General features: G+C 49.9%; 14 protein-coding genes and 1 non-coding gene across 15 annotated transcripts; 5 read left to right on the top strand and 10 right to left on the bottom strand.

The window, feature by feature from the left end:
• Positions 1–1,177: 1,177 nt before the first annotated feature.
• BDQ94DRAFT_165242 (uncharacterized protein) lies at positions 1,178–1,660 on the top strand (the record flags this gene model as incomplete). Its single annotated transcript, XM_026770246.1, has 1 exon — positions 1,178–1,660. One exon carries the CDS (start codon positions 1,178–1,180, stop codon positions 1,658–1,660), a length of 483 nt encoding a protein of 160 aa, XP_026632557.1.
• A 245-nt stretch (positions 1,661–1,905) lies between these two features.
• Positions 1,906–2,284, bottom strand: BDQ94DRAFT_165241 (uncharacterized protein; the record flags this gene model as incomplete). Its single annotated transcript, XM_026770245.1, has 2 exons — positions 1,906–2,200; positions 2,268–2,284. The coding sequence occupies 2 exons, from the start codon at positions 2,282–2,284 to the stop codon at positions 1,906–1,908; spliced, it is 312 nt and encodes a 103-aa protein (XP_026632556.1).
• Positions 2,285–3,149: 865 nt separating this feature from the next.
• On the top strand, positions 3,150–4,067 carry BDQ94DRAFT_165240 (alpha/beta-hydrolase; the record flags this gene model as incomplete). Its single annotated transcript, XM_026770244.1, has 2 exons — positions 3,150–3,647; positions 3,711–4,067. The coding sequence occupies 2 exons, from the start codon at positions 3,150–3,152 to the stop codon at positions 4,065–4,067; spliced, it is 855 nt and encodes a 284-aa protein (XP_026632555.1).
• Positions 4,068–5,209: 1,142 nt separating this feature from the next.
• On the bottom strand, positions 5,210–6,417 carry BDQ94DRAFT_6354 (putative histone h1.3.). The gene is made up of 3 exons (XM_026776221.1): positions 6,144–6,417; positions 5,755–6,092; positions 5,210–5,695 (listed from the first exon to the last, which is right to left on the bottom strand). Exons 1-3 carry the CDS (start codon positions 6,246–6,248, stop codon positions 5,503–5,505), a joined length of 636 nt encoding a protein of 211 aa, XP_026632554.1. The 5' UTR covers positions 6,249–6,417; the 3' UTR covers positions 5,210–5,502.
• BDQ94DRAFT_6353 (uncharacterized protein) lies at positions 6,418–7,614 on the bottom strand. The gene is made up of 3 exons (XM_026776220.1): positions 7,281–7,614; positions 7,057–7,218; positions 6,418–7,006 (listed from the first exon to the last, which is right to left on the bottom strand). The coding sequence occupies exons 1-3, from the start codon at positions 7,498–7,500 to the stop codon at positions 6,588–6,590; spliced, it is 801 nt and encodes a 266-aa protein (XP_026632553.1). The 5' UTR covers positions 7,501–7,614; the 3' UTR covers positions 6,418–6,587.
• A 142-nt stretch (positions 7,615–7,756) lies between these two features.
• Positions 7,757–9,103, top strand: BDQ94DRAFT_133246 (glutaminyl-peptide cyclotransferase family protein). Its single transcript, XM_026764230.1, has one exon. The coding sequence runs from the start codon at positions 7,885–7,887 to the stop codon at positions 9,088–9,090; it is 1,206 nt and encodes a 401-aa protein (XP_026632552.1). The 5' UTR covers positions 7,757–7,884; the 3' UTR covers positions 9,091–9,103.
• Positions 9,104–9,310: 207 nt separating this feature from the next.
• On the bottom strand, positions 9,311–10,372 carry BDQ94DRAFT_165236 (YeeE/YedE family protein; the record flags this gene model as incomplete). The annotated part of the gene is made up of 2 exons (XM_026770243.1): positions 9,311–10,018; positions 10,085–10,372. 2 exons carry the CDS (start codon positions 10,370–10,372, stop codon positions 9,311–9,313), a joined length of 996 nt encoding a protein of 331 aa, XP_026632551.1.
• Positions 10,373–12,042: 1,670 nt separating this feature from the next.
• Positions 12,043–12,115, top strand: BDQ94DRAFT_t10. The gene has a single exon. It is a non-coding gene; the product is annotated as a tRNA-Thr (tRNA).
• A 108-nt stretch (positions 12,116–12,223) lies between these two features.
• BDQ94DRAFT_133243 (alpha/beta-hydrolase) lies at positions 12,224–14,775 on the bottom strand. Its single transcript, XM_026764229.1, has 3 exons — positions 14,573–14,775; positions 13,767–14,512; positions 12,224–13,715 (listed from the first exon to the last, which is right to left on the bottom strand). The coding sequence occupies exons 1-3, from the start codon at positions 14,681–14,683 to the stop codon at positions 12,575–12,577; spliced, it is 1,998 nt and encodes a 665-aa protein (XP_026632550.1). The 5' UTR covers positions 14,684–14,775; the 3' UTR covers positions 12,224–12,574.
• A 288-nt stretch (positions 14,776–15,063) lies between these two features.
• Positions 15,064–16,649, bottom strand: BDQ94DRAFT_176979 (FMN-dependent alpha-hydroxy acid dehydrogenase; the record flags this gene model as incomplete). Its single annotated transcript, XM_026772795.1, has 4 exons — positions 15,064–15,454; positions 15,493–15,710; positions 15,758–16,512; positions 16,559–16,649. The coding sequence occupies 4 exons, from the start codon at positions 16,647–16,649 to the stop codon at positions 15,097–15,099; spliced, it is 1,422 nt and encodes a 473-aa protein (XP_026632549.1). The 3' UTR covers positions 15,064–15,096.
• A 243-nt stretch (positions 16,650–16,892) lies between these two features.
• BDQ94DRAFT_176976 (major facilitator superfamily domain-containing protein) lies at positions 16,893–18,723 on the top strand (the record flags this gene model as incomplete). Its single annotated transcript, XM_026772794.1, has 5 exons — positions 16,893–17,111; positions 17,156–17,366; positions 17,414–17,480; positions 17,527–17,990; positions 18,057–18,723. The coding sequence occupies 5 exons, from the start codon at positions 16,893–16,895 to the stop codon at positions 18,641–18,643; spliced, it is 1,548 nt and encodes a 515-aa protein (XP_026632548.1). The 3' UTR covers positions 18,644–18,723.
• An 83-nt stretch (positions 18,724–18,806) lies between these two features.
• BDQ94DRAFT_133241 (uncharacterized protein) lies at positions 18,807–19,358 on the bottom strand. Its single transcript, XM_026764228.1, has 2 exons — positions 19,147–19,358; positions 18,807–19,096 (listed from the first exon to the last, which is right to left on the bottom strand). Exons 1-2 carry the CDS (start codon positions 19,226–19,228, stop codon positions 18,852–18,854), a joined length of 327 nt encoding a protein of 108 aa, XP_026632547.1. The 5' UTR covers positions 19,229–19,358; the 3' UTR covers positions 18,807–18,851.
• Positions 19,359–19,648: 290 nt separating this feature from the next.
• On the bottom strand, positions 19,649–20,548 carry BDQ94DRAFT_165231 (uncharacterized protein; the record flags this gene model as incomplete). Its single annotated transcript, XM_026770242.1, has 1 exon — positions 19,649–20,548. One exon carries the CDS (start codon positions 20,546–20,548, stop codon positions 19,649–19,651), a length of 900 nt encoding a protein of 299 aa, XP_026632546.1.
• Positions 20,549–20,687: 139 nt separating this feature from the next.
• Positions 20,688–22,001, bottom strand: BDQ94DRAFT_6315 (pyrroline-5-carboxylate reductase family protein). Its single transcript, XM_026776214.1, has 2 exons — positions 21,325–22,001; positions 20,688–21,227 (listed from the first exon to the last, which is right to left on the bottom strand). The coding sequence occupies exons 1-2, from the start codon at positions 21,878–21,880 to the stop codon at positions 20,923–20,925; spliced, it is 861 nt and encodes a 286-aa protein (XP_026632545.1). The 5' UTR covers positions 21,881–22,001; the 3' UTR covers positions 20,688–20,922.
• A 1,231-nt stretch (positions 22,002–23,232) lies between these two features.
• Positions 23,233–24,995, bottom strand: BDQ94DRAFT_176970 (general substrate transporter; the record flags this gene model as incomplete). Its single annotated transcript, XM_026772793.1, has 3 exons — positions 24,814–24,995; positions 23,680–24,751; positions 23,233–23,581 (listed from the first exon to the last, which is right to left on the bottom strand). Exons 1-3 carry the CDS (start codon positions 24,938–24,940, stop codon positions 23,233–23,235), a joined length of 1,548 nt encoding a protein of 515 aa, XP_026632544.1. The 5' UTR covers positions 24,941–24,995.
• Positions 24,996–26,536: the final 1,541 nt, after the last annotated feature.

Raw genomic sequence — 26,536 nt, 5'->3', positions numbered from 1 at the left:
AAAAAATTTACAGAAATGAGTTCTTCCATCATTTCGACTCTTGTCTTCGCAATGGTTTAAGTCTGTCATTTCTGCAGTGACTGTGCTCGTAGGAGAAGCCACGCGATCTTGTGCATGCCAAGACCAGGCTGGACTGACCTTAACATCTTGTCTTACTGTAAGGCTGCATGCGTGAAAATCCTAAATAAATTGACTTCTTTGTGCATTAAAGACAGAGAGGTCTAGCAAACACTGAATAATCCTAAATGTTGCTGTAGATTCAATGAGTTGACCAATATTCACTAACATAATACTTATGCTCTTTTACTTAATATGAAAAACATTGGAGGCATCTAGAAGATGAATATGACATCTGCCCCCTCCCCCCCCTCAACTGTCCCTCATACTTCTAATTCTCTTTACTTTCTGGACAAATTGGTAGTAACATTATTAATAGTAGTGGTCATAGTGGCAGTTCCCAAAAGGCAACCCAGGTCGTATCCATTACCTACTTGCTTCCCACATATCTAATTACCCCAACCTCCAATGATCAGCCCACCTACACTCAGTGTAACATTCTACATCAAGAGTTGATATAAGATAGCTCTGAGAATATGTCCAGTACTGTAAGCTACAGATCCATGACGATTATACATAAGAGGAACGAAACAACAATTCGTATGACGTTGTGACTCTTGTGGAATAGCCGAGAACGAGAACCATCCGTGAGCTCAATTGACCCACCTTCTTCTGCTCACATAATTGTCTCTCGGTTCCTGGAGTCCCATCCACAGTAAGTTAAGTTGCAGCTAAGGCTGTCAAACCGTAACATTTCCAAACTCTGTCCCTGTTGCATCCGCGGACATTTACCCGAACTCCCAACTTTAATTTGGAGGCTGTCTTGCTCAATTATGCCCAAGGCATGCGACATGCATGCCAGTACACTAGTAGATACTAGATATAAGACACTACATATTACTGGGGACAGTCAATGATCGTGAGACAAGGGTGTAATAATCAACGTCGTCTCCAATGGTTACGAAATATTTGTTCCAAACCAGTCGAGTATAATTACCACCATTTCTACCCTCTATTTTTCTGGACTTCAATCATCTACTACTCAAACTCAAGCCCAAGGTTAAAGCAACAAACATTATCTCTAATCACTCAAATCCATTTACTCATCCAAACAAGCAAAATGAAACCCATCCTCACAGCAACCATCACCACCCTCCTCGCCGCCCTCACCTGCCAAGCCGCACCGAGCTTCAGCTTCCGTATCGGCTATCGCGGTAGTACCGAGTACGCCGTCGCGAAACCAGACGCAGAGAACGCCAACGAAACCATAGCTTTCAGCAGCTTGAACACATACGGCCTCCAGGGCCTGGATCAGTGGGAATCCAGTAACACCAACCAAGGATTCATGATTCGCAATGTTGCCTTGCGGTCCTATATTAGCTGCAGCGGGCAATCAGCTACCTGCGATCTTACAGAAGACGAGGGAACATCCTTTCAATCAATCCAGACGACTAATATTGATGGCGTGAACTACTATCATCTTTTCGCCACTACTATTGAAGATATTGATGGGGGCCTGACTTGGGTTCTTGAAGGTGGAGATTATCTCCGTATTGGAGTCTTGGATGTCAAAAATGAACGGCAGGAGATTTCATTGCAGTAGAAGCAGTTGGAATCTCAGGGGATGTGTCTTGCTTTTTCTTTCTTTTTTCGTCCCTCTTGTGAGTTAACGGGTCTATCCGGTCGTTGGCTGGGGTTGACGTAATTAGGAGTTGTCGTGTCTGCTGGTTTTGTTCTGATGTTGGTTTAATCGCTATCATTGATTATCCAGTTCTATACCACCAATATAAACCCATAATTTACTATAGTGTATTTCCCTAAGTCAGAACTCCCTCAAAGGAGTGAAAATCAAGCAGCCTGACATAACCGCCCATCTGCCTTCTCGAACCGCCGTTCACTCTCCACCGCCGTACGACCGTAGAAGACCTGTTCGGGGTCATACTTCTCCTTCATGGTATGGAGATGAGTATATGGCGCCCCATAGAACGCCTTCTGCCAATGTGGCGTGCTAGAATCCGCTTCATTGAGGTACGCACTCGACGACTCGCCGGGCAGCGACAAGGCCTCGAGCTCCGGTACTAGGACTTCAGTCATGAGCTTCGGGCCGGCGAGACTCTGTTGTGTGTCTGTATAACTGAATGAACTATATTATCGCAAATAAGTAGAATCTAGGGCTGTCCATTCCTCCAACGAGGGCCAGCAGGTATCACCGGGGAAGCAGCGACATGATGAGGATGAGGAGGATATTCTGAGACGATATCGCAGCCAAATGGCCGGTGGATTATTGCAAGGGTAACAAGCAGCGCAGGGAGAGATCGGCCCGCCATGATGTGATAGTATACACCTTGAGGTGGTGAGACAGCATGGTGTTGAAGTGGTCAGCAATGACGGTTATTTATGAATGAGAGTCATTTGCGTGCAAGAGGAAAAGCCAAATAAAAATAAGAACGCTAACGGACAAAATAAAAATAAAACTAAAATTGAAACCAAAAATTGAAATCAAATTGACAAAATGAGAAAAAAGAAATAAGAAAATGAAACAAAAAAAAAGGTCCGATCCCAGAATTCAAGAAGACAGAGGACGCGGGGTCAGGGCCAGGGCCAGTTAGTCTGAAGACTATCAAACAACGGTCAAGACTAGCATGACTATGAGAGATGGCGTTTGGGGGCAAAAAAGTGGTGGACCAAATTCTGCAACAACCAACAAGTACCGAGACTAAGTCTACTAGAGCATATCTCTCGCCCGCGGCGGAGGGGCTCACCTCCGGGTGGATCCTTCAGCCTCTCCATTTGTCAAGACACTCAACAGGTAATTGATCCGTCTCGCCTATCTCTTACCCCATTTCCTTGTGTCCGCCCCCATGCGCATGGCCCCATTTTTTGCAAAGGTGCCTTGTATGGCTGCGAGGTCCGTGAAACTAGGGCTTACTCCCATCACCGTTGTGGTTGTACACTTCGTAGTCTGCCATGATAGAAGTATAACCAGTCGGCCACAATCACTTCTGTAATCAAGACATCCAGATAGAGCATTAACACAGTCATATCCTGCAAAATCCTATTTTCATTCCTCACTTTTAACGGAACTCCTAAATATGGCCAATTCTCCCGACCATAAAATAGCCGTGGTCATCTGCACCGCCTCCTACCACACGCCCGCCCCCTATGGGCCCTTCATGGAGGCCCTAACCTCCCACGGCCTCTTCGAGACATACTGTCCCCAGCGCGCAACCTGCGACCTCAGGAAGCTAAACGTGGGCAACGACCTCCAACATCCGGACTTCAACCGCGATCCACCCGCAGGAGGGTATCCCAACGACCTGGACGATGTGAAGATCGTTCACGAGCTACTTGATAAGCTCATCAACCAGGAAAACAAACTCGTCCTCCTACTGGGCCATTCCTCCGGCGGGCTGGTGGCCACCCAAGCGGCCATCCCCGAGCTACAGTTCAAGAACCGCGGGCCCCAAAAAGGAGGCGTGATTGGCATCTTCTATGTCGCCGGGTTCCTGGTTCCCGTCGGCGAATCCGTACATAGTTTCTTCCAGCCTAAGGATGGCAGTTGGCGCGTTCCCCCTTTTGTTCAGTTCTATGTATGTATGCCCCTGTGCCCCTGTGACATGTCTCTTTCAAGGACACTGACATGTTGCATCCAGAAAAACGGAAGAGACGGTCTAGCAACCACCGAAGAAACAGCTCAATACATGTTCAAGGGCCTGGATGACCCTCAAGCAGTCGAGAAGTGGACCGCCACGTTGACAGCCTCGCCTGTCAACACTGGAGCCTTGACTAACGATGCTTACGCCGCTGTTCCGTGTGCTTATGTGGTCCTTGATGAGGATACTTGTCTGCCGCCAGCGTATCAGGAGAAGATGATTGCTATGCATGCCCAGCGCGAAAGTGTAAACTTCAAGGTATATCATGCTCCGACGGGGCACTCGCCGCATCTGAGCTGGATGGAGGGCTTGGTGAGGACGGTGGTTGAGTTCACGGAGGAGGTGCGACGAGTTTGAGGTGTTGAAAGAAAGATATATAGGTATAGTAGTGTTATCATTACTAGGCTTATATATTGGTAAGATTTTATGGATAATATTATTATGAGTATATTGAATATGCGTGCTTTCTCTCCTCTTATGCAAATCATCGCCACCTGTAAGAGCCTCGGTTCTCGCCTTCCCATCATCGTCAACATTATTCACGATGACAAAATAGTAGTTACTGTCATTGAGACCGTCAACAGTAACGAACCCATCAAATGCCCGAGCAGTTCGGAACAAGCTTTCCCGGAATGCAAGCCGACAGCGACCCGATTGTATGTCGTAATTGATGCATTGTTACCGCGATAGCTGATGCAGAAACTGGCTGTGGTTTCGTGACAGAGGGTGTTCGCTGAATGCATTGTTGTGGCATGGCGCTAATTAAGAGCCACTGTCTGTAAGAATCACTGCTACCAAACGAAGAGCAGATGACCAGTTTTTAGTGGATGCATTTGTACTTTTATACTGTAGTATATTTCTCTACTACGATAGGGTAACTATAACATAGTCTTGTAGCTACACCACAGGCTTAGAGAAAGCCTGTGATTATCAAACATTAAGATTATAGGTACTAGTAGAATTGTGGATTCAATATACTCCAGGATCTCATTCTACATCACAATGTACAAATTAATTGTTAGAGCATGTGAAAGAGAAACGCCACAACTCTTTAAACATACTTGCCAACAAGCCACGGATGGCAAATCAGACGTGACAGGAATATTTTGTTCGCCGTTTACAGGCCGGGTGCTCGTCACGTAGGAAGCGTCAATGCTGCTCGGGGCAGTTGGTGAATATCCCACGAGTGATCAGTGAGTGTGCAGAAGCAGGCGAAACTTGAAGCCAAACTCTTCAATGATGAGGGCGTTAAAATAGCCAGCCCACTACATATGTGCTTGTGTGGAATAAACACCACTGGCTACTAATATCGGTAAGCATCGTAGCTTTAGAATATTTATTTGCATCGGATGTCACTTCTAGTAGCACTAGATGGAGGGCTTGGAAACATTATGCGGTACGACTTGATTTTCGGTCTACATCTACTTGATGGGTTTGAAAGTTGGGCCATTCTGATGGCCTTCACTCTCTAACTTTCGTAGACATGGGCTGGGGTTTTTCTCTGCTGCTGATGCTCATATGAAACATGTTACTTTCAATTTGAAGCAGAGTTGGGTTTAATTCAATATTGACTTCATTAACTAGAAAGCAACTGAACTGCCATATCTCCGTAATCACTAGCAGTGATAGGCAACACGTCATGCAAACCGGATCAGACCAAAGAAAACATTCAATAAACTCTGCTTCCATTCATCTCACGATTATCCCGTAATAGAAATGCCGTAGCATTTTCCAGCAAGTTCTCGGCGTGACAAGGGCAAACCACGCTATCAGGCTCATCAAGTCAACCCATTCACTTGGGAGTCTCGGGGTGCTGCTCCATGGCAGAGAACTCCGCACTTATCTGGCTGGTACTCATGAGTTCCTCGTCGTCAGACTTCGACTCCTCCTTGACGGGAGTGGTTTCGAGCTCCGTATCGGGTTCTTCCTTCTTCACGGCAACTTTGCCTTTGGCCGGAGTGGGAGTAGTGGCATCTCCAGGTTTGCTGTATAGAACGAATAACAATTAGCAACAAGGACAGGCACAACGGGTAAGAATACCTACAAAGCCTCCGTCTTCGTAGCCTTCGTGGCAGAGCGAGGGGTCTTCGGAGTCACTGCCGTCTTCTGACGCTTCCCCTTGGAAGGAGTTGGAGTATTCTCGGTAGCACCAGTGTTGTCATCATCAGCGGCAGCCTTGTCCTTGCCACGCTTCGCGGGCGTCTTCTTGGGAGTAGCAGTGGTGGAAGCGGGTTCCTTCGAAGGAGTGACAGAGGCACCAGCTTCTTGATCGGCCGGATTAGTATGAATGTCGAGGAGCCTACGCTTGGCCTTGTGATAAAGAGTACTAGCGGATTGGGCGTTCTTGTAGCCTCCCTTGACGGCCATCTTGTCAAAGTCGACCTGTAGTTGTTGTCAGCGGTTTCTCTATAGATGTAAAATGAGGGTGTATACTTTGCCAGATTTATCGGAACTCAGTACGCCCAGAATGATCATCCGCGCTTCGGCCATACTCAGCCCCATAAGAGATTCGGGTTGGTTGGGCTTGAGCGCAGACATGGTTGGATGCGCCGGAAGTGATGGGGTATAGAAAGTGATGATATGCGTGGTTTGGAGTGAAGTTCGGAAGGATAAGCGAGGAAAGAGTGAGAAAAGAAGTAAGAGGTGACTGCGCGTGGATGATAAACAGGTGAAGTTCTTGGCGAGCAAAGAGCAGCGTTGCCACAGAATCAAATGGTGCAACAGCAGAGATAGAACTAAGTTGCTGTGAATGAGCTGAAGCCAGCTCGCTTTGCTGGTCACGAAGCAAACAGCAAAAACAGACTGGGACCTTGGCGATGATTATGTACCATCAAGCTCCTACTCTGCCATTGGTATCAAACAAGTTCAGTGAATCTCTCAGTTCTGTTTCTTCAAGCCCTTATTCTGGATTTGCTTGTACACATTATCCCACAACGCAGGGAAGTAGTTCGGGTATTCAGTCGAGCGCTGGGCCTTCACATCCGTGTAGAAGTGTTGAGGGGTTTTTCCTGCCCACCATGGAGAGGGCGCGGGCTTCGAATTGGTAAAGGTTATAGGCCGGAGAAAAGACTTGTTGAGAACCAAGTCACCCAGCCTGACCTCTGTCTGTTGAGGAAGCGAAGTTGGCCGAATGGTGGTCATGTACAAGGTGGCCGTGGGCGGCAGGTTCTTCACATATTCAATCATAGTCTCGCGAGAGCGGCGGGCAAAAGCGGGGATGGCAACGTGCACGTAAACGACAAATGGAGATGTAGTGTAGAGGATGAAGATCATCGGAAGAGTACCGCCAATTGCAACTTTCCAAGAGTAAGCATGAGCATGTCGGCATTCGACTGGGGCCACTTACTTGCGGGGGCGAGGTACCATGGATGCTCGTCCGATGATGCGAATGCTGGAGCAAGAAGAAAACAGGAAACCCCGAATATTAAGAGAGAAACGAGCTTCAATGTTCCCACCACAGCTGTCTTTCCTTTTCCGCTATAATACACCACGATCTTTTCCGGTGGCCCTACAGATTCCAGCTCAGCATTGATTCTCTGGCTTTTAGCAACTCAGCGGGGCGAGCAATACCTTTGCGAAACGTCAATTTGGCATGCTTGGTAGGAGATGTCTGCGGATTCCGGGGTGCAAGAGGCTCCTTCCGCTTAATAAAAGGAGCACTGGGCTTCGGCGGAGGTACAGGGTTCTGGGTCGTCTTCAACCGAGCAAATAGCTTGCTGTTGAGGTCTCTCCGCACGCTCCGGGGAAGTGCGGAGCGCAGTTGCGCGCTCAGCAGGATGACAGGACGCATTGGGTGGTTTTTGAGGGAGCGCTTATAAGTTCGGTCTGAGCTCCTGGCTGTATATTTGCGCCAGCTAGCAGGTAGGAAGAGTTGAAAAGACACGATGCGAAGACTGACTTCCGCGCGAAAGGATGGCCCGGCAACTTTTTTCTGGGAGTTTGGAGAAGCTCCGCAACGTGATCCGGCTTGGCGGTCGGGGGTTCGATTGACAGCCCGACAATAGATTGGAATAGACTTGAACCTTCCCCAATCGCTATCGCTTCCTCAACAACCTCCCCCTGACTTTGCTTGTCGGTATCGTCACGATTCTCCTTCATCGGAGGCTGCTAAAACGCTGTCGATACTGTTTGCGATGAAGGCTCGCTGACCTCGGTCGCTGCGCTCTACCCAGCCATGTATCCGGCTTATCGTGGCCTTCTGGCCCCCTTGCTCTCCATCTATCTTACTGTCCTCTTCCTGCTCGCTCCAGGCAACGCTTACCAGGCCATCTCGGATCAAACACTAGAATCGCTTCCCCGTCCGAACGATGACTTCGATATCCATACCGGCGCCATATTGTCCCCAATCCTGAGGCCTCGTGTGTCTGGGACCTCCGGATCGACAGCCGTGCTGAACCACTTCGTCGACTTCTTCCGAAACTCGCTCCCCGGCTGGAATCTTGACTTTCAGAACTCGACTTCAAAAACACCTGTGTCGAATGGGAAGGATGTGCCGTTTGTGAACTTGATCGCATCCCGTGACCCCCCGTGGGCGGCTCCCGGCGATGTTGGCCGACTCACCCTGGTCGCCCATTACGACAGTAAATACGAGCCGGAAGGATTCATCGGGGCTATTGACAGTGCAGCGCCTTGCGCGATGATTATGCACGCCATGAGGAGCATCGATGCAGCTTTGACAAAGAAGTGGGAGGCCATGCAGGCACAAGGCGAAACAAATCCATTGGATGAGCAGACGGGCATTCAAGTCCTCTTCCTGGATGGTGAAGAGGCCTTCAAGTATTGGACCGACACTGACTCCCTCTACGGTGCTCGCTCGCTCGCCGAGCAATGGGATTCAGATGTTCACCCAGCCATGTCAATCTACAAGACTCCCCTGGACTCAATCTCCCTCTTCGTTCTCCTGGACCTATTGGGCTCGAAAGATCCGACAATCCAGTCCTTCTTTCCCACAACACATTGGGCATACAAGAAATTGGCTGCACTTGAGCGCCGTCTGCGACGGCTCAACCAATTTAAGTCCGCAGGCAATGATCCCGACCGGCAGCGGCTGTGGTTCACGCAGGCCTCGAAAAGCGAGCATGAAATTCCTTACTATTCCGGTATCCAGGATGACCACATTCCCTTCATGAAGCGCGGAGTAGAGATCCTCCATGTAATCGATGCGGGTCCCCATGGATTCCCGCCAGTCTGGCATCGCATTGAGGACGATGGCGAACATTTGGACCTGGCGACCGTAGAGGACTGGAGTTTGTTAGTGACTGCATTTGCGGCGGAGTGGATGGAGCTGGAGGGTTTCATGCCCGGATTTGAGCAGAAACCTCGGGAAAATGACCATGGAAAGAACAAGCGCACTGGCTACGAAGCCAAGACTGAACTGTAAGCATTGTCTGAATATATTCACATTTCACTGGCCACTGGGGCCCTGGATTCTCTATGTACATCTTGGCGCGCGGAGTATTTGCTATGAGAGCTGTGCTAATGCCCGATTGCCTGCATAGCTCATGATTAGGAACGCTCTCAGCCACTCGCGCGCATGGCCCTTTCAGAAGAGTTCGTGGTCCAGCACTACCACCCTTGAAAAGCGATCATTGGGGCAGAAGTCACACCAGATTACCGAGCATGAAACCAGTCATCTCTGCCAAACCCCAAACCGGCTGTAGCACACTACGCAGGATGGCCGGACCGGGACATACTCCCCGTAGTCCCCAGGCGAGACCAAAAGCGACTCCGCCTGCTACAAAACGCCAATCAATATCCGCCACAGTCGCAGTGGGCAGTCTCCACTGTGCCGCCAGAGTAGGTGTGGACCGTCCCGACTTGTCCTCAGTCTGCTGTCCCGGTTTGGTCGACAAGTACGTCATCAGTGACGGGCCGATTCCGAAGAGGATGATGAGAGCTAGCGATGGATCGAAGCGTGAAGGGTTGGACAAGAAGGCAAAGAACCGCAGAACCTTGGCTGGGTCAGCCATTCCTGAGAATAGCAGCCCCAAGCCGAATTCCAGACCGGCCAGGTACGAGAATATGGTTTTTGAGCGCTCAGATCTATCCAGGGTACGGGGCACGACGACGAAGTTCACCACGGATGTGACTACTGTGGTGGTGAGCATGACGATGAGTTCCGCTGTGGACGGATAGACGGGCATGTAGCAGGGTGTTCCACCGGCACATGGAGGAATGTTGGAGCCGCCGGCGAAGAAATTAGCTGTGAGCAACGCGGTGGTGAAGAAGACAGCAGTAGCAATGAACGAGCGTGGAGACAATCGGGAAATGCCACAGAGCATGTGGCCGGACGTGCAACCTCGACCGTTCTATTCCACGATGTCGTTAGCAATCACAGCTCTCGCGTCTCAGGAGGAGAGGAATCATTCATCTACCTTTGTACCCCATCCCAGCAGAAACCCATGGCCCACAGTCAACAGCCACGTCCCCCAGGAACTCGGTGCAGCAGGATATGACGGAATGGCGGAAGGCAATAAAAGGGCGACGGGGACAACACTCGACACCATACCAGCAATGAGAGCCACATTATCTCTTGTCGGATTCAGTACAGCGCCCGACAAGAGTGAAGAGATACCCAACACAGCACCATTGTGCAACAACAACCCCGTAGAGCCCTGGAAGAGCATCAAGGCCCCGAGCGTGGTATGCACGGGCGTGAACATGTTGAGGCTATACAGCGAGTAGTAGGAGTAGATGATCAAAGATGAAGAATACCTTCATCATACAAGCAATGGATAAGTTAAGGGCAAAAATCGAGCCATGAGAAAGAATCCCAGTCCAGCAACATCACAATCTGAAATATACGGAACAACGAAATTGTAACGGCGACTTCCTCTCTCACCGATTTTGAAGTGAACAAAGAAGGCCGAGTGAGTGAGTGGCAGTTCGGGGACCACACATTCCAATCACATACCGTGACAGAACTGGTCCCCGAAACCAGAACCAGAAAGTCGAAGGGCCGATGAGGACGGGAGTCCCCGAGTGAGTCGCAGCCTTTTACTTTCAATCCTGTGATTGAGAATTTCTAGGAAATACTTGTGGCGCGGATTGAGCACATGGTTATATAAATATACATTCTTTGTCTATATCAGGTCATCATCTATGCAGGGATAATATACTAAAATTCTAATCCTAGCTGCAGACATCTCCTCGTGGACCAGCGGTTCCTTCGGACGGTCGGGGAGAGGATGTGCAGGGGTGACCAGACAGACGATCGAAGGGGAATGGAAGCATGGAAATGCCGGGGATTCGTTGGTTAGTGCAGATTTTAGCTGGATTGGTCCCCGACCGAGGCGCCGATTATCTTCACGGAACCATGGTTCCATGCTTGCCTGGTCGCGTTGTCTGGAAGTGGTGAGCAGATCAATGAGGTGAGGCAATGGCAGTGGTTCTTTTGGCCTAAGTGTGATTTGGAATTGGATATTCTTGGTGGTTGATTTGATTTGTTAGTTTCTCGGAGAATTTTCCCTTCATTATATTTATTGCATTCGTTGTAAGAAGAAGGGATGAGATGGAGATAATACTAAGGACTCCATTGTACACAGTCTACACCTTCGAAGTGGGTACAGGGGTAAGAAAATTAAAGTTGCATACTCTGAATAGACTATTGAGATGATCTTACTACTTATAACATGAGAGATATCTGGATCTTATATTAATGTACACTGGTTATTCCCCTACCAAAATAGAATCGGCACCGCTACTCGCTCAGCTTCAACCTTCCTACACTACCTACCTAACATTCCGAACCTAAAAGCACCAGACACATTCCATCCCTGAACAATCCTATCAAGCTTATCTATCACCGACAGCAAAACAAAGTTAATCCAAAAGTACGGAACAAAAGCCATCATATGTCATTCACCCCTTTCTCCACAAACACCACCACCATCTCCCCGACGCATTTAACACCAACAGATCCCGATCCGGTCAATACTAACTCAAACCCCTTGTACACCGACAAAAGACTTCGGCGACCGCAACCTTAAAAGTTACTACTAAGTACGCCGTATCTCGGGCTCCAGTGAAGCCCGGTCATTCATTCCATATTAAATCCTGAGAGCATCCGGCCACGAGAACCACACCGTCGCCGTTCTTAATTTATCCATCTCGGTCTCTTGGCTGCAGTGCGTAGTCGGATATCTCTAAACTGGCTGGCTAGTTCACTTAGATTCTATTCCGGTGTGCTGTATATATAATGAGTTGGATTATATCTGTTCTTTGTATTTCGGTGGTGTGGTGTGACTGCATAGCCGATTGAGCACTAGGATGCTTTTCTGATACTTCAAGTTTGGTCTGTATAGCATAATATTCTGCATCAGCAGCATCAATTGCTCGCATGGCTTAGTTGGTAAAGCGCATGACTAGTAATCATGAGATCCTCGGTTCGAATCCGAGTGTGAGCATTTTTGTCTTTTTTTGTGTGGGACGTGTAGCTGTGAGGATTAGCGTGTCTTCTCCATCCTTTATATATATAATGTGAGATGAAAAGGAAGGCTGAACTGAACGCATTGGTCAAATTTGTATATTCTAGGGGGTTAGTCCCTGGTGTGTTTATGGACGAATAGGTGTGGAGTATATTGAAAACCGACCATCTACGGTAGCTTTGTTCTATCGGGTTAGTGGGCGAGGCATAATGATTGATTGATCTCTAGGAGTGTTCGGTGACTAGTTTGTTGGGTTTACTGGCCTGTCTCACGAGCTTGGGGGTCACGAAGAACTTCAGTATCTGTGCACGAGTGTTTGGTTGTAGTGATGGATGAGATCACGACACTCTATATTCTAGAACGTAGATGTGCCTAGCTTACATCTCTTTCACTGGATGGTCCCCTGTGCTTGATACTCTGTTGCATCAAGTCATGATATCACACTCGTTCCCCCTTGACCTCGGCCAAGTTCTCCTTCCACCAGCCCTCTTCCACCTCCTTAGCCTGCAAGCCATTCTCCGCCTTCCGCGGGTACCCATGTCCCTCGCCCTCAAAGATCACCAACTTGGCCACCCCGCCGCTGCGCTGGACATCATCAGCCATCGCCTGCGCTTGGTTCAACGGCACAATCTCATCGTCCGTGCCCTGCAACAACAGCAGCTTGGCCTTGATTTTGTCTGCATGGAACCTGGGGCTCCGCTCGCGATACACCTTCCGCTTCTCTTCTTCAGTCTCGGGCACCTTATCATCGAATAGTAGGCGGAAGGCATAGTGACTCTCGAACTTGTGTGTTTCGGCCACGAGAGCTTCGACGTCACTAATGCCAGAGACGCTGACCGCACCGGTGAAGAGAGTCGGGAACATGCAGATCGCCTGGAGAGTGGCATATCCACCGGAACTAACGCCAGTAATGCCAATGCGGGACGGGTGCACCTTGCCTTCGGAGATCAGGTAGCGGGCACAGTCTGCGGCGTCGTGCACGTCGAGCACACCCCAACTTCCATTAAGAAGCTTGCGGTAGGCGCGTCCATAGCCAGAGGAGCCGGCGTAGTTGAGCAGGGCAACGGCATATCCTCGTGTGGTGTAGTACTGCCACATCATGCTAAGGCCGGGGTCGGTGTGGATGGTGGGCCCGCCGTGAATGGTAATGATGAGCGGGGGAAGCTCGCCTGGGGCACTGCTGTACTTAGGATTCGTAGGAGGGAGGAAAAATGCGTGGGAGAGAGTATTAGGGTGGGTGGAGATGGTGCGCGGGAATGAGATGTGTTGGGCACGAGAAAAGTAACTGTCGGAGATGGTGACTGAGGTGGAGGAGCGGAGGACGGTTGGCGCGGAGGCATCGTTGTTGGTGAGAGAGATGTGGTAGACAGTGCTGGGAGCAGTGGGAGTGCTGGCAATGACGGCAATGCTGGTGGGAGATGTCAGGGCCACGGCGCTGTGTTGGATGCCAGTGAGCGATGCGATGTGGGCGGGGAAGGTATAGGTGTTTTTCTCGAGGTCAATGATGACGAGACGCTCCGTTGCGTTCTGCGTCCAGGCTGCAACAATTGTGTTGGCGTTTGGAAGAACATATGTGCAACTGCATCGTGTTAGATATAGACTATGTGAGCAAGAGGGTTAGGAGTCATACGATCCCAGGAGCCATTCTGGGTGAGCGAACTCGCCCTTCTCCAGGCCTTCAATAACGATAGCACGGGGCTCATCACTTCCTTCCGGGCTCCAGCGATAAAACTGCCAATATCCAGTGCGATCCGACACAAAGAACAAGGTTCCGTCTGGTCCCCATCTCGGTTGCAAGATACTTTCTTCATCGCCATTCCCTGCCAATTTCACAGGGGTTCCAACCTTCTCATCCTTCCACGGCGCGGAAAACAACTCAGTTCCCGTCCACGGCATCTCGGGATGGTTCCACTGGATCCAAGACACTCTATCACCAGCAGGGCTGAACGTGGGATGCGAGTAAAAGTCCGCTCCCGTCGCTGCAACCTCCACCTTCTTATTCCCGGTATTGATTACAACAAGCTCATTGACCACCTCCTTGCCGTGGTGATCCTCCCTGATAGCAAACACCAATTCTGGTCTCTTGGGGTGGGAATTGAACGCAGCGTACCAGATCTTTTCGTCTGGCTCGACGGCTGCTGTTACATCACAAGTGGCAGGATCAAGGATATACACACCGTGAGTTTTCCAGTCTGCGAAGATCACCTTTCCGTCTGACGTGATGTTGAACGCCGCGCCGCCGTAGCCGTGGACGGCTGTGCGGGCACTGTAGGCAGCTGGTAAAACGTCACGGGGCTGGTTGTTGCGCCATTCGACGATACAATTGCGACCTTCTTCGGCAGGGCGGCCTTCATTCACGTAGATGGTACCATCCGCCTGCAGGGAGAGGTCAATTTAATTCGGACGTAGTAGGATACAGAGGAGAAGGGGACGAACCGTGGCCGCGATGCCGGAGAAACTGATGCCTTTGGACGTCAGGGTTGCGGCTGTGATGGGACTGTCCCAAGTGCCGAAGGGAGCTGTCTGAGCTTCTGCGGGGGTAGCCATTTGGTTGACTTGAAAATTGGGAGTGTGTTAGAAAGTAAGTGAATGGATAAAATATTTTTGGAGGGCGTAAAAAGAAAGATGGACGTGGCCGGATGAGGGGGTTGAAGTAGTGCAATAATCAGGTACCGGGTGAAATTTAGCAGGGAGGGGAACTGAGCACAAGCATCGTTGTGACATCCACCAGCCAGATTAGTTCCGCGGTGTTCCCGCGATCCGAATGGCTTCGATAAGCCCGTGCCAGTTACATGGGGAATAGTGCTTACGCACTAATATGCACTGGTCAGCCCATGCCCCTCTTAATTCCATTTAGTGCGAACTGGTCTGTGTCCTGGTTAAGGCTGTGCCTGGATGTGAACAATGCGATATGAATTGGGGAGATATTCATATCCAGTAATCTACAGAAGCCTGCCTCTTCACAGTTTAACCGAGCCAACTACATCTCGTTCCAGCCTCATTGAATTCACCAAATGAGGCCCCAATTCCGACAGCTTTGTCACGCCCAGGAACACCATGTTCATTTCAATTTCCTGCCGCAAGATTTGAATGGCCCGGCGGGTCCCATCTGCTCCATAGCCGGCTGCCAGACTGAACAGAAATGGTCGCCCAAGCCCAACAGCAGTTGCTCCTAATGCAAGGGCCTTCAGGACATCTGTTCCACGTCGAATGCCTCCATCAATGAAAATTTGCATGTTACTTTCGATCAGGTATGGTGCATATCGTCGGATCTCGAGTAAAGTGACCAGTGGAGGTTGAGCGCTGCTGCGGGTGAGCCTGTGGAATACAATATCTGTGAATGGGATCCCACGTACGTGTCTTGGGACCTGCCACCATGGTTGGACAGGACGATTCCCTGTACCCCATGTTGATATGCCAAAACAGCATCTTCCACACATTGGATCCCCTTAATCACCACCGGTAGATCGGTGAGACCGCGAAGCCATGTGAGAATCTCCCAGTCAATGTACGGCGAGATGGAGCTGGCCATTGTCTTTGCGACACCTTGTCCTTTGGCAGACGAGTCGCGCGCCTGTAGAAGATGTTAGACTCTGCCTTCGAGCCGTCATAGTATCTTACCTGAACTTCAAGATTCAATCGCTCATCCATTTCCCGCTTCCCAACAACAGGGGAATCGACCGTGATCCAGATACCACTAGCACCAGCTTTCACAGCCCGTCGGACTGTCTCCTCCGACTTTTTAATGTCTTTATTGACATACACCTGCTGGAAAAGCGGTTGATTAGGGTGGATCCCCGCCGCTCGCACAGCATCAATAGACATGCTGGAGCCATTTGCCAGCACCTGTGCCAATCCTTCCTCGCCAGCTGCGATGGCCAGTGCGCACTCTCCGTCGGGATGAGCAAATTTGGCGATTCCGGAGGGGCTCATGTACACTGGCAGCGACACGGGCTGTCCCAAAATCGAGGTGGACGTGTCTACGTTGCGAATGCTGCGGAGAATGCGAGGCCGGAAAGACACCTTCTGGTATGCCTTTTGACCTTGTCGTTTGCTGATCTCATCGTCGGCTCCGGAGTAATAATATGCCCATGCCTGAGGGGAAAGATGTTGCTGTGCTACCTTCTCGAAGTCATTGAGGTTGATTATACTGTTTAGTGGTGGTGGAGGGTTTTCTTCAGCTGTTGCCGATGTCTTGGGAAGGGGTCGGGATGCTGTCGCCAGAGTGTCTGGTTGGACAATGCCTTTGAGGGCCGACGGGGCCAGGGCCTGTGAGAGAACGTCTTTGTCGTGGACTGAATCAAAGTCTGCCGTGCCATCTTTTCCCGCACAGCGAAGAATCACCTGTGGACCACCAGGATGCTCATCGAGGAAATCTGGCGGTGTGAGTGGTTGGAAGATGACTGCTCCAATTGAACTTACCAGTGACATCGTAAACAGAGCCATGGATAGCTACCCAGCACGACTCGCGTGTGGAGTGCTTCTCGACTTCTTCTCGACTCAGTATTGACATGATGCTTTAGATAGTGACTCAGGTCAAGAAGGAAGAACAAATGTCAACTGCGGAGAAAATGGCCTCGCCAAGTCGATACCCCAACCCCGGATTAGCCGGTCAAGATGCGGAGAAATATCCGCTGCGGGTGATGCCGATCCCCCACGCCAACATTGACCCCAGTCTTGGCTTGGGGGTTGTATACATCGGCCCTACAAACGATGGATCTCCTCATCTCATTCCAACTCCGCAAGAGCAGTCATCATGGCAACGGAACACCCAGGAGATGCTCACAAGCGGTCCCCTTCGCATGTCGAGGATATCCATCACCCCAGCAAAGTCAGCCATGGAGATACAGCACTCGCCCTCCTTGCAGCTGGCGGTGAACTAGAATCAGCCGAGCCCATTGAGTTGAAGAAACTTGTCCGCAAGATAGACTGGATCATCCTGCCGTTTCTCTCAGTCTGCTATGCATTCTACTACGTGAGTTTACAGATTCCTCGAACGGGACCTTCTGACACGGACAGATTGACAAAACCACACTATCATACGCAGCCATCTTTGGAATCAAGGAGGATTTGAAGTTAACGGGAGAGCAATACTCATGGCTGTCCTCTGTCTTCTACTTTGGCTTCCTTGTTTGGGCGTTGCCCACCAACTTTCTCCTCCAGCGCTTTCCTGTTGGAAAGTACCTGGGCGTGAATATCTTTCTATGGGGGTTCTTTTTGATGTTACAGGGTGAGTACATTGCTAATTACAATTGACCGTCTGTCTAATAGTAGCAGCTGTCGCAAAGAACTTCACGCAACTGGCTGTTCTGCGGGTGATATCGGGGGCCGCTGAAGCATGCAGGTAAGTATCATCCTCGGCATGCAGACACCAGTAACTGATCATTCAGTGATCCCGCCTTCATGCTCATCACTAGCATGTGGTACACAAGACGCGAACAGCCCATCCGCATTGGGATCTGGTACACGGCTAATGGCGCTGGAATTGCCCTAGGTGGTCTGCTAGGGTATGGCATCGGGCAGATCAATGGTGCCCTCGCCTCCTGGAAGTACGAGTTCCTCATCATCGGCGCCCTGTGTGCATTCTGGGGTATTCTTATTACAATATTCCTCCCTGATTCCCCCGTCAATGCTCGTACTTTCTCCTCCCGAGAAAGGCGCCTAACAATCGAGCGACTCCGCGACAACCAAACCGGTGTCGAAAATAAAACCCTCAAGCCGACACAAGTTCTGGAGGCCCTTCTCGACTGGAAAGTCTGGGTATTTCTACTCCTCGGCCTGTCAGGGAACATTCCCAATGGAGGAATCTCCAACTTTGGCACTCTGATCATTCAAGGATTCGGCTTTTCAACCCGTACGTTGCTTCCCTTAGTATCCCTACAAACTACTATATATTCTCACCCTGACAACATAACCACAGTGGTAACAACCCTAATGCAAATTCCCTACGGCGCCTTCACCTCCCTCATGATCATCATCGCCGTATTCATCAACGACCGTCTCCCCCCAAACAACCGCTGCCTAACCGCCATCTTCTTCCTCCTTCCCAACCTCGCTGGCTCCTTCGGCCTCGCCTTCCTCCCCGCCACTAACCAAGTGGGCCGTCTGATCTGTTATTATCTCACAGGCTCATACAACGCCTCCTTCGTACTCATCCTCTCCATCCTAACAGGAAATATCGCAGGCCATACAAAGAAAGTCGTTACGAATGCGATGATATTTCTCGGAGTGTGTGCGGGTAACATTGCAGGCCCGTTCTTCTATCGTTCCGAGCAGGCGCCGCGGTATACCTTGGGGATTTGGTCTATGGTTGTATCGAACTTTATTGAAATTGCGTTGATTGTGGTTTTGAGGGTTGTCTTGGCGTGGGAGAATCGGAGGAGGGATAATATGAGGATGAGGGAGGGAGGGGATGGAGTTGGGATTGGGAATGGGGATGGCGATGATGTGGTGGCGTTTGGGGATTTGACTGATAAGGAGAACTTGAACTTTCGGTATGTTTATTAAATTAAGTGGTGGGATACGATAAGTTGGTAGCTAGTCCCTGGCTTGCAGATGGAAGTCACAGCGAATGAAGTACTCGAGGGAGGATGATATCATCTCTTGTTATTGAATTGCAGATCTAGAGTTCCTTATGTGGGGTAGTGCGACTCTGTAAAAGAGGCAGAAGGCTTGACTAACAGCTTATGGATGGAGAAAATTGCTCCAGAACAAATTACACGTGAGTGCGAAGTATATACATGATGGAACTCAAAACAAGAACGACACAACACATGTCCAGTCTGATAGATTGGTTAGGAGGGAGCTGCAGGAAAGCAGCCGAGGGGTTGGTGGGCGGGTTTCCATCGTCGTCGCCTGCATTCTGCTCGTTCTTGTAAGCACAAAGGTGGATGACCGAGACAGAGCTCTGAAGGTGCTCCTGCTCCAAGTCATCAGTGTTATAGTTGGAATTCACTTTGTCTGCAAACGGTTAGCTAGGGTCGATTGCTGTGGTGTATTTCAATGATTACCAGCCGGAGTGCTCACGATCATAGGACAGGACTCTTGACGGTATGCAAATGATTGGGCCTCAGTCGGTGGTGAATGTACCATATTTGTTGGCGCTTAATTAGCAAATATAGAAACAACTATCCATTGGGGCTCGGCGTACATGGATATTGGTTGCAGTAAGTGCCCGCAGTTTTGCATGTACTCGAAAATGCCTTGTTAATGTTTGTAGCTTGTATCAGGAGAGCAATGCGCGAATGGATTTCGCAACTTCCCGCAGCGGCACAAATATGTCCAATGATAGTTGGCCATGCGAAACAAATGGAGGGTCCTAGAATGCTCATCTGAGAAAGAAAGTGCTGTGATTCGTAAGGAGAAGCTGGCGCCTATTCTACCCGGAGGCTGCGCGCGAAGCGGACCTGACATCCAGTAATCCGCTACTCAAACTAGGAGCTCATGATGTCCCAACAGGGTCCCAAATAAACCAACAATGCCACTGAAAATATATGCGACATATGGGTGGATCTAGGATGCCGGGACTCGGGAGGGTCCTCCGATTTCTAGCAGCTCAAACCTTCTCGCAACGGCGAAGCTAGTGAAATGCGACCTCATACTTTCGAGCACACGAGCTTCATGCTTATAGGACCCAACTGCAATCCATGTAAACAGGTACCAGCGTAGACGATCCCAAACGGTCCACGTCGAGTGCATATCAAAGTTAAGCATCCCGGCATACTCAAAGTAGATTGGATAGAAACCAGCCAACTCCCAATCAAGCAGCCACAGCTGCCCAGAAGGAGAAACAAGGAGATTCCGCGGAGCGAGATCATGATGCGTCAGAACGAAGTTTCCCTGAGTTGGGGGAACATATTCTGCACCGCTAAGTTTCTGACCCTGCTTTGCGACTTGCATTGCCTGTCGCATGCCTCTGAAGTTGGCCCAAAATCGGAAGAATTCTGCGAAATCAGATGGTGTAGATCGCGGAGGAAGGCCGAAGCGATCTTCAAGATAGAAGGACCGGCACTGGCCCGTTGCTAGAGATCCGGCAGTGGATGAGGTGACTGATCGCAAGATACGCACAAAGCGGCGAAGCTGTAAAGCCAGCTTGATTGTGGCAAACCAACCCAGCGTCGTCCAAGTATTATCCAAAGTAGTGCCCTCGATTCTATCCATGACATAGTGCGCATTTGGCCCATTTATGACCATCCTCTGTAGAGAAGGACCGCGGATTCCGAGTTGATGGGCGATTTCCATAGCTTGTGCAGTGTCTTCGGCTTCCGCGATACTTGTAGTCTTGGCAATGTATCGTGAAGAAAGCAGAGATACGTCGAAGGAAGATGGAGGTGATGGGGAGGAAAGGATGTGCTGGATTAGTTGTGCATCTGAATAGCTTTGCAGCAGATCATCACGAAATCCCGACCCCATGATTACAAGGATACTAGAGAGAACTTGGTAAATGATGAGCTTATGAGTGGCAATAAAGTATGCAGCCGTGTAGAAGGAGAGGCAAATCTGCGAGTCAGATCATGAGCATGGTCATGGCGCGCATTCCAAAACGACGGCCGTCAACATCAGCATCCGGGTTAATATTAAGCCGCGTTTCGATCAGCCCTGGTTGGGTGTGTATAAGAGAGGAATGACGGGCACACTGATGTTTTGAAGTTTCCCAGGCAGGTAGATATCTAAATGTGGAGTTACAAAGCGTGATACATACACGCTTGCATGACACCGAAATAGACAGAGCACGGCATTGCTATCGTCTCACATACAACCCATACCTCATGACAGAATATCATACATTACTGCTTTCCCAAGCTCTCACCCAACTCCGCAGCTCTATCCGTCGCCGCCTTAACCGCCTGATCCACGATATCCGCAAAGTTCAGCTTCTCAAAAGTCTGCAACGCGGCATACGTCGTGCCATTCGGACTAGTAACGTTCTTCCTCAGCTGTGCGGGCTCATCATCCGACTCAACGAGCATCTTTCCAGCACCGAGACAAGTCTGCGCCGCCAGCCTCGTAGCCTGCTCCTTCGTCAAACCGAGAGCAGTCGCACTAGCAACAAGATGCTCAACCATAGCGAAGAAATACGCCGGACCGGATCCTATCACACCAAACATTAGCCTCACCATCCCCATTCTAAGTAGATAATAGACAGAAACATAGAAAGAGGAGAAGAAAGAGAAAAGAGAAAGACATACCAGACAACCCCGTAACAACATCCAACAACTCCTCCTTATCCACCCACTCCGTAACCCGACTCACACTACCCAACAACGCCTCAACCAACCCCTTATCCTCCTTACTAACCTCCACCCCGGCAAACGCACCACTAGCCCCCTCCGTCACCAACGCCGGCGTATTCGGCATCACCCTCACCACCGGCGCCACCTTCCCACCCTCAACACTCAACCACTTCTGCAAACTCTCCAACATAATTCCCGCCGCAATGCTCACCACAATCGGGAACTTCTCCCGCGCCGTGGCCGTCCATTCCTGACGGAGTTCCTCGCACACGGTCTTCGCGACTTGCGGCTTCACGGCCAGAATGACGACGTCGGCGGCGGAGGCGGCCTCGGTGTTGGATGTCGTGGTGTTTACGCCCAGTGCGGCGATCTTGTTCCGGTTGACTTCCCACGGCTCGGAGACGTGGATGTTGGTTGCGGGCACGGATTGGCGCAGCAGGCCGGAGATGATGGCCGAGGCCATGTTGCCGCCGCCGAGGAAGGCGAGGGTGCTGGTTTGGAGGGTGGGCATTTTGTTTATTTCCTCGGGGAGGTAGGTTTGTATGTGGACGGTTTGATTTGTGAAGGGGATGAGTCAATTGGGTTGTGATGGAGCTGGTGGTGATGATGGTGATGGGAGGGGTAGCTTGGTGGGTGAGGGGACACGTGATGTGGTGCCCCACTAGCTTATCGCGGGGTTGATATGGTTAGTCATGTTGATCTATAGATTTGTAGTTTGAATTGGTGATTTGAAGACGGGGTGGTGGGCTTATAGCCTCTACTGCAAGCTTGTTGACTTCTAATTTTCCAGTACTTAGTGTTGATTTCCCAAGGAGAATATGCCAGACCCCTTACAACCACATCACTATAGATTGGCCAAATCCAACTAGTATCCCACCACAACATCGCGCCTAGAGACCTATTTTCCACCTCTACTCTTCATCCGCCTCAGCAAAATAGTATATATTTAATGAAATATCCTAGAAAAAAACATCTGTGCAACAGTCCCACAGCATCTCCTTCCTATATTCAATAATATGAACCAGACCCCCTTGTCTCAGATAATGAGACCGTTGAGGTTAAAACGTGTGTATGACAGGCCACGACTAAGAATAAAAGGTAGACTTTCTGTCATTGATACACCGTGTATGAGTAATCGAGAAGGAGAGAATATACTGGAACCCACAACTCAAACTGCATGCTCCACGATAGGTTGGGGATCACCAGCGAAACCAAGCACTCGAATCAACAGACACAGACATTCCACCCAACCTGCTTGTCACTGTTTAGAAGTAGTAATATCCCGTCCACGACCCAGTAGCAGGTACTAGACACCGATCTGCACATGCCTGGTTGCACAGATACCGGCGGATTCGAAGCCATGTCGGGTTATTTTGGTAGCTGTTCTGAGCCGGATAGTATGGCATGTGCTTCGGCTCAGGAGGGTCTAAACTCGACTTATTGGATTCTTTATAGATGGGAGGTGTTAGGAATTGGATGCACCAGGTAACATGCCTCTACGCAGAGTCCGGAATGTAGAGGTAGGGTTTCGCGAGTATACATTCTGCAGAGCTGGTGTGTCGGATGATGTTGCGGTTACTACTAATAGCACAAGTTTCTAGGATTGGTTAGGGGTTTGGATGATGGTGAGGAGATAACAGAATATTGTGTTGCCGTTAGGATGGGATTACCGAAAAGATGATGGAGTTCATATGTTCTACTGGAAGCAAAGAGGCTTCTCTTCTTCAGGTACGATCTGGAATAGTTAGAGTATTCCATTGACTCACTGATTCGGTTGCTATCATCGAACATACCTGCTTGTCTCATACAAGTGCTCTAGTCTAACTCCATTACTGGCAGTGCTCCAGCATGGTAATCTGCAACTTACCCATGTACATCTTCCGACTCTGTAGCCACTGGTCCAGCCATCGGCTTAGTTTTCTCTTCAATTCCTTGTTTCACTTTGGCATCTTTCCCGTCAAAAATGCCGGCTATATGCTCGAGGCTGTATCCGCGAGTTTCTGGGTAAAAGAAATACGCTGTGAACCAGTACCCAATCAACACGGCCACGAACACGAAATAGTATTTCCAGTGGATGGCCGAAAGGGCGACCGGGTTGACAAACGTGTTGAATACCGTACATCCCATGGCAGACAGCCATACGATACTGAGTCCCCGTGAGCGGAGGCCAAAGGGCCAGATTTCGCATGTATACGCAGTGAACATAGGCGTTCTAGCAGCAAGCATTAGTCCGGGCATACATCAAGGGAAAATAATCACAATAGAGGAGCATAGAGGAGCATGGGATGTATGGGTTGCTGAAACACCTACAGAGCGATATCATATCCCAGGAAGTAAATAAACAGAAATGGGATAACTGCAATACCGACTGGACCGTTGCCACTGGTGGCAAAGGCGCCCGACAACCCACTTATCAGGATAAACGCGGTCAGCATGATGCTCGCTGAGGTTATGAACAAAATACGCCGCCCAATTTGGTCCACCAGCGAGGCACCAACCGCCGCGAAAAGGACGTTCCAGACTTGCAGGCAGGCGGAGATCAATAACTGATCGCGCGTTTGTGTGACCCCGACAGATCTTAATATCACGGTAAGGTAGTAGGAGACTACCCCGTTGCCCGAAAATTGTGCAAATACCCCGAGGGTAATGGTGATGAAGAGCCGATGGCGGTTTCCCGGGGACTTGATAACGCTCATGCTCCCTGCTGAAGCAGCCGCATTGTACTCCGCTCGAATAATCTCTTGAATATTCTGGACTTCGTACGCGATGAGAGGTGAAGTAGTATCCCCACCAGTGTGTAGCTCAGCTAGAATTCTACGAGCTTTCTCGATACGTCCCCTAGATATCAACCACCGGGGGCTCTCGGGAATGAACGCAAGACCAGGAACAGCTATGAGAGGAAGGAGGAGCTGTAGAAGAACCGGCAATTTCCAGCCCCAGGGGCCGTCATACGCTTGTGTTGCGAAGGTGACCCACGCCGCGACGGCCGCTCCAAGGTAATAGCCGACCATGTAGAGTGCCCCAAAGACACCACGATGTGCAGGGTAGGCGATCTCACTGAGTAGGATAGGAGCCGCGTTGCTTACCCATCCCATACCACAACCAATCACGGCACGAGACGCAGTGAAGACGTTGGCGGACGACGCAGCAGTGCCCATTGTTGCTCCGGATATTAGAAAAATAACCCCAACCCAGACTCCTACCCGCCGGCCATATCGGTTACACGTCCAGGCAGCGACTGGAGTGGAAATTAATGCCCCAACCCAGTACACCGCATTGATGAAGCCAAGCCAAGTGCTGGATGGCTTTTCCATAAAGTTGACCCACTCTGGCATAGCCTGCAGGCCATTGACCAAGGAGCCATCGAACCCGCCCGGAGAAGCTATGGCTGCTCAGTTAGGAATGCCATCAATGCAAGATTGTAGAGGAAGGTATGTGACTTACAAAAAAGGGATAGGATGACCATAAAAAGATTCACCTTGCGAAGGTGAGGACTGCGCCACCAAGTGACAGCTGGCAAGACTGAGGCGAGTTCTTGATCGCCAAATTTTGGCGTCACAGGGGTGTTCATGGTGATTCAACGGAAACGTAAGTCATTCAGTGGTTCTGAACCAGAAAGATGTTATTGGGCGCGGCAATATGGTATTCACTGTATCTTATAGTTACGTCGACGTTCAACGAAGCAAGGGATCAAGAGAAATGTGCCGGCAGATTATTTCAGTATGGTCTTATACCGCTGAACAGCATGTTTCCATGGGGAACCGTGCCCAAAAATGCCAGACTAAATACCTGGGCTGGAAAAGCACGACTGATTGCAGGATTGTATCATATAACTCCTTGATGGCGTTCAATCGGTGATGGTACCCCAGACGTGGAATAGGCTTTTTCGGGGTCAACATCGCGGGAAATACTCCCGCTTCGCTTTTGATGACCACATGCCTATACATGGTAGGCCTTTCCACCGGAAGGAGTGACTCAATTTCTGTCCCTTCGTAACTTTTAGCATTGGGATAGATTTCAGTGGAAAAGTTTCTCAGACCATGGACGTACCGTGATCCTTCCATGGCCTGACGTGTAGGTTCCTTTCCCTTCAGCGGTCTGTTCTGAGATCAAATTATGCTGTAAGCAGTCACCCGTGCGGGTTTCAACACGACGTCCCAATCACCTCCTGCTGCCGTACCACCAACACATGTAACATTCTGGCAACCCACACCGGATGTATTGCCAATCCTTTAGCCCAGCTCAGTGTAACTAACTCGGCGTCTGGGTCAATATGTAGGCCATCGGTACCACTCTCCGTATCTCCCTTTCCCTTGACTAGTTCCACAAGCGTTGTGTTAGGCTGGAGGCATCTGAGGAGTTGAGAATGCCGGTTCAAGTTGGAAGACCACTGTACATGGTTTATGCTGGTACTGATCGTTCCGCAAACCGGGGATAAATGCACCCACCGCCGCCGTCGGACATCCAGCTCCATCAACGTCATGGGTGGCTAAAATAACGTGGGGGTGAGGCTTGAGGGTCTGCATTGACATGTCTGTTGTTCCTCTGTCCGAAAACCTCAGGGTCATACGCATATTCTGCGATGCAATGCGCTGAAAGCCATTGCGTCGATTTTACTGCTCCGGTTGGCTTGACGGTGGAATGGGTAGTATGCGTAGAAATGAAAAAAAATCTCCATATAGGTTCTATTTGTGATCTTGGAATGCGATATCTGTATGGGCTCTTTTGAGATGGTTCCGGAGACTTCCCTTTGTCCCGTCTAGCTTTTGTCAGTCACGTGAACACACAAGACGATGTAACTAATAGGTCTGTTGGCCGACACCTTGCGTGATACTAAAGGTATCAAAGCCGTTCATAATCCCTTTATTTGTCATAGTCTCGGTTTGAGGGCTATTGCGAGGTCTTTGAGAACCGATCTGGATGAAGTCAGTATGTGTATGGTGCGGAGAGCGAATTACTGACCCGGCATGGAATTTGGGAAGTATTTTGCTACTTTATACTCGTGCTGAAAGAGACCCGCCAGGGTTAAAAGGCTGCCTAATGTGCTGAGCATTGCTGGATGTAGCGTTTGGTTTGTGGTGAAGTGGGTTATTGATAATGTGGAAAAGCATGAGGAACGGCGATGCAAGGCTGCAGCGGGACTCAGCCAAGATCGGTGTGGCTGAGG

This window comes from Aspergillus welwitschiae (assembly GCF_003344945.1).
Source record: "Aspergillus welwitschiae strain CBS 139.54b unplaced genomic scaffold BDQ94scaffold_1, whole genome shotgun sequence".
Lineage (NCBI taxonomy): Eukaryota > Fungi > Ascomycota > Eurotiomycetes > Eurotiales > Aspergillaceae > Aspergillus > Aspergillus welwitschiae.
The sequence above is the reverse complement of the archived record's forward strand: the minus strand, read 5'-3'. Positions and strand labels throughout refer to the sequence as shown.